Source organism: Nilaparvata lugens, chromosome 13 (genome assembly GCF_014356525.2).
Source record: "Nilaparvata lugens isolate BPH chromosome 13, ASM1435652v1, whole genome shotgun sequence".
Classification (NCBI taxonomy): Eukaryota; Metazoa; Arthropoda; class Insecta; order Hemiptera; family Delphacidae; genus Nilaparvata; species Nilaparvata lugens.
The window spans coordinates 11,988,713-11,992,650 of NC_052516.1; the positions used below are offsets into that span (position 1 = coordinate 11,988,713).

General features: G+C 35.0%; 1 protein-coding gene across 1 annotated transcript in view; it reads left to right on the plus strand.

Annotated features, from left to right (window-relative positions):
* The first annotated feature begins 2,380 nt into the window (after positions 1–2,380).
* Positions 2,381–3,938, plus strand: part of LOC111061093 — a 29,150-nt gene continuing 27,592 nt past the window's right edge. Inside the window, exon 1 of the mRNA XM_039440347.1 lies at positions 2,381–2,429. Within this exon, the coding sequence (XP_039296281.1) occupies positions 2,381–2,429 (49 nt within the window). The remainder of the gene's footprint in view (positions 2,430–3,938) is intronic.

A 3,938-nucleotide genomic window follows, 5' to 3' on the forward strand; every position in this document is an offset into this window, starting at 1 on the left:
ATTAATTATATTTCTACATTAGTAAAAAGTTATCTGACAACGTTGCGGAGGTAGAAAAGAATAGCGCTACCTGCTTTGTTGAATGATAGACAAGGATAGCAACGCCAATGTTAATAAAATACTGCCATTATAACGTGGATTTCATAGACCATAGAGTATGGTCAGTTCAAATTCATTTGGTCATGATCACTCTCTTCTATGATCTATTACATTTTCTGAATAGTCGTGAAGGTGATATAGTAATAGCTAGGCCTATGGATACCACGGAATAAGGGTTCCGTATTCTTTAACAAAGATGTACCAACAAACTAATTCAGTAAAGATGTATGTTCTTTATTGAAGATGTTTTTCACTCCGTATCTATACTGAATTTAAGGCTATATAGACTTTGCATTCCTTACTTCGTCTCCCAATTTGGTGGAGAGTTATTGGGAAGGATATTTTTGACCGAGCGAAGTGAGGTCTAAGATTCAAGTCAACGGTTTGGCATTTCTCTTAATGTTTGAATGTTTAAATGTTTATATGTTGCGCATTTACGGCGAAACGCGATGATAGATTTTCATGAAATCTGACAGGTATGTTCCTTTTTCAATTGCGCGTCGACGTATATACAAGGTTTTTGGAAATTTTGCATTTCAAGGATAATATAAAAGGAAAATGAGCCTCCTTCATACGCCAATATATTAGAGTAAAAATCAGACTATAGAGTTATTCATCATAATTCAGCTGACAAGTGATTACACAGATGTGTGGAGAAGCCAGTCTATGGCTGTATTTCCATAAGGTCTATAGTTTCAAGCAGGTACTCGTGGATGAGAATACTGCGTGAGGTCTACTGTTCACAGAACTACTAGTAAATATTCTTTCCGAAGAATGGACATTGATTTGTCCAAAGCTCCGCCAATTTATGTAGATGCATAACAATATTATCTATAGTTATTCCGAATTGCTTTTTTCATATCGTATACAGTTCAATAATTATTTTCTTAGTCTATATTATGTAAATTCATCTATAATTTTGCTGTATTGTAAGCTATTGTATATAAGTGTATAAGCTAGTATATATTGTGATCTATTGAATGAAAAAGTTTAAGAAATTGTCAAAAAACCACAGATTTATTGATACTTAGAAAGACCGGTTTCGGTTATTACACCATTGTCAATCTAGTTTATCAAAGATTGACAATGGTGTAATTAACCGAAACCGGTCTTTCTAAGTATCAATAAATCTGAGGTGAGGTTTTTTGACAATTTCTTAGTCTTTTTCATTCAATATGAATAGTTACCACAATATCAACTTCTCAACTACACAAAAAAAGTATTGTGATCTACATAAATAAAGTACTCAATCAATCACCTCAGGTTCCACCACAAAAACAAATTCTCTTTTAGGCTCTGAACCAAAGAAAAATTCTTCAATTTTTTCATTGTTTACTCCCCATTTCTCAATTATTTTTCGTTGTATGACTACAAAACCAATATTTAAAACAATCAACCTTTGACCTGCAAAAATCCCTCTATTTCTACACAATATTTCCACTATCCTTACCCTCATTTCTTGATTATTTCCAGTTTTTTTCTCTATTCTTCAATTATTTCTTGTCCCAACTCCAAATCCAATTCGGTTCTAGGCTTCCAAGATCAGCAAAAAACCTCGTAAAAAGTGTCCTTCAGGTCAGAGTTACGTCTGATTGCATTTTGCCTAATTATTGGGCTCTGCTTCCAATCGGAGGCTTCGACTCTCTCTCTCAAGGCAACTGACACTGTTCAACTGCCTACTGATACATCTCTCTCTCACTACCTCACTCTATCCGTTTTACCCCTCACATTCTTTGCTCTCTCACGTTCCACCTCTCAGAGAATCGGCAACGCTCTTCACTTCTCTTTTTCCACGCCATTATAACGTGGACCTCACTATAGCTTGCATGCTATACATTAACTTCTATAGTGAGGTCCACGTTATAATGGCAGTGTTTGATAAGCAATGGTATTGTTATCCTTGTCTATCATTCAACAAAGCGGATAGCGCTATCTCTTTCTCGCTCTGCTCTGTTGCCAGATCGTCTTTCAACAATGTAGAATTAATAATTAATTAACAAAATATTTCAACTCAGTTATGAAATCATTCAAAAATATGATTTCTTGTTTAATAAAATATAATTGATTATTTTAAACGATAATAAACCGTAAATTAATATTACATTAATGAACCTGATCAGCTACCGTCTATAGAAGACATTGACAAGACAGAGGATCGGCAACGTTTTTCTCCTATCTTTTCTCCACTGTCATTATAACGTGGACCTCACTATAGATTGTGGTTCATTACTTTGAAATATGTGACGTTGTGAGTAGGAGTCTTGTTATAAATACAGTAGAAATGATGGGATGGCATCGTTGTCACTTCTCCTCTTCCACCGCCTACCAAAGTAAAATATAGCTGTGCTACAAGTCATCTTGGATATGATATCAGTTTGTTGGTTTTTGTTAATAAAGATCAATCATTAGTCAAACATTTATGATATTTACTGAATAAATTTTTCAAAAACTCATACGAATTTTATAATGAACTAGCCGTCAGGCTCGCTTCGCTTGCCATATCCGTCTAGACGGGGGGCTCCGCCCCCTGGACCCCCGACTGGATCGTCCAAGAATGAGATCAGCATTTTTCATTTGAGCATTTTTATCATATGTTAGGACGATCCAGTCGAAGGTCCAGACTAAACGTCTGGCTAAACGGATATGGCGAGCGAAGCGAGCCTGACGGCTAGTAATATAATATTCTCAGGAATAGCTCTGATTGAAGTAGCAGTGCCCAATCAATTTTTCCGCGATAAATGCATTTCAATCTTCAACTTGGTGCCAACCTAACAAAGTCAACTCAACTTAATGCCAACTTGACAAAATTATTAATTTAGTTACCAGTTAACAACTGTTTCGAAGAGGTACTCTCTCTAGATTATAGTTCTATATTAACATATGGTATGGCATTATTTCAATTATAATTAAGAGAATAAGAAGAATATACATGCTAAAAGACGAACTTTAAACCCTTAAAAACAACCCTTAGAGTTTAAATATTGCCAAAAGATTTCTTAGTGCGCCTCTAAAGGGCCAACTGAACATACCTACCAAATTTGAACGTTTTTGGTCCGGTAGATTTTTATTTATGCGAGTGAGTGAGTGAGTGAGTGAGTGAGTGAGTGAGTGAGTGAGTGAGTGAGTGAGTGATTGAGTGCCATTTCGCTTTTATATATATAGATGAGCATAGAAATCACAAGCTAGTTGAATTGAAAGAAATTGAGAAGAATTATCTATGAACAAGATTTTGAATGGAATAATATCCAAATAAACAATAAGGTTGAATTTGAAAAAATCTGGTGTGGCGCACTCACACAACTTTCCTTGCCGTTATGAAAATTGATCACCTGACGCTAGTGTTCCCGCGTATCTCAAGTCTACTATTTTAAAATCTCAGCCAGCCGGTGACAGGACAATAAGGCTGGAGACACACGAAGTTTGCTATCTCTTCATAGTATTCTGTATACTTAAAGGAATAAACTCTATTATTATTATTATTATTATTAGTGAATGATTCAATAGAATCAACAGTTGCCAACAGTTTGTAATTGAATTAATAACATTTTCTCGAATTCCGAGCTTATTTTCAATTTTAGGTGAAAATGTTACTGAAGAGATTGTACTTAATTGAAGAGATTTTCATGCTCAATCTTTTCCACTTGGAATTTTTTGTTAAAATTGTATCTAAAGCCTGATAATTGGGAATCTAAGATCAAACTTTGCATGGATGAGGCGGAGCTCCTGAAATTTTTACAGATATGAGACTTGTGGCAGTTGATAGAGCTTATCAATGACTATTTTAGGTAAAAATTTGATCAAAATCGTTGGAGCCGTTTTCGAAAAATCGCGAAAAACTC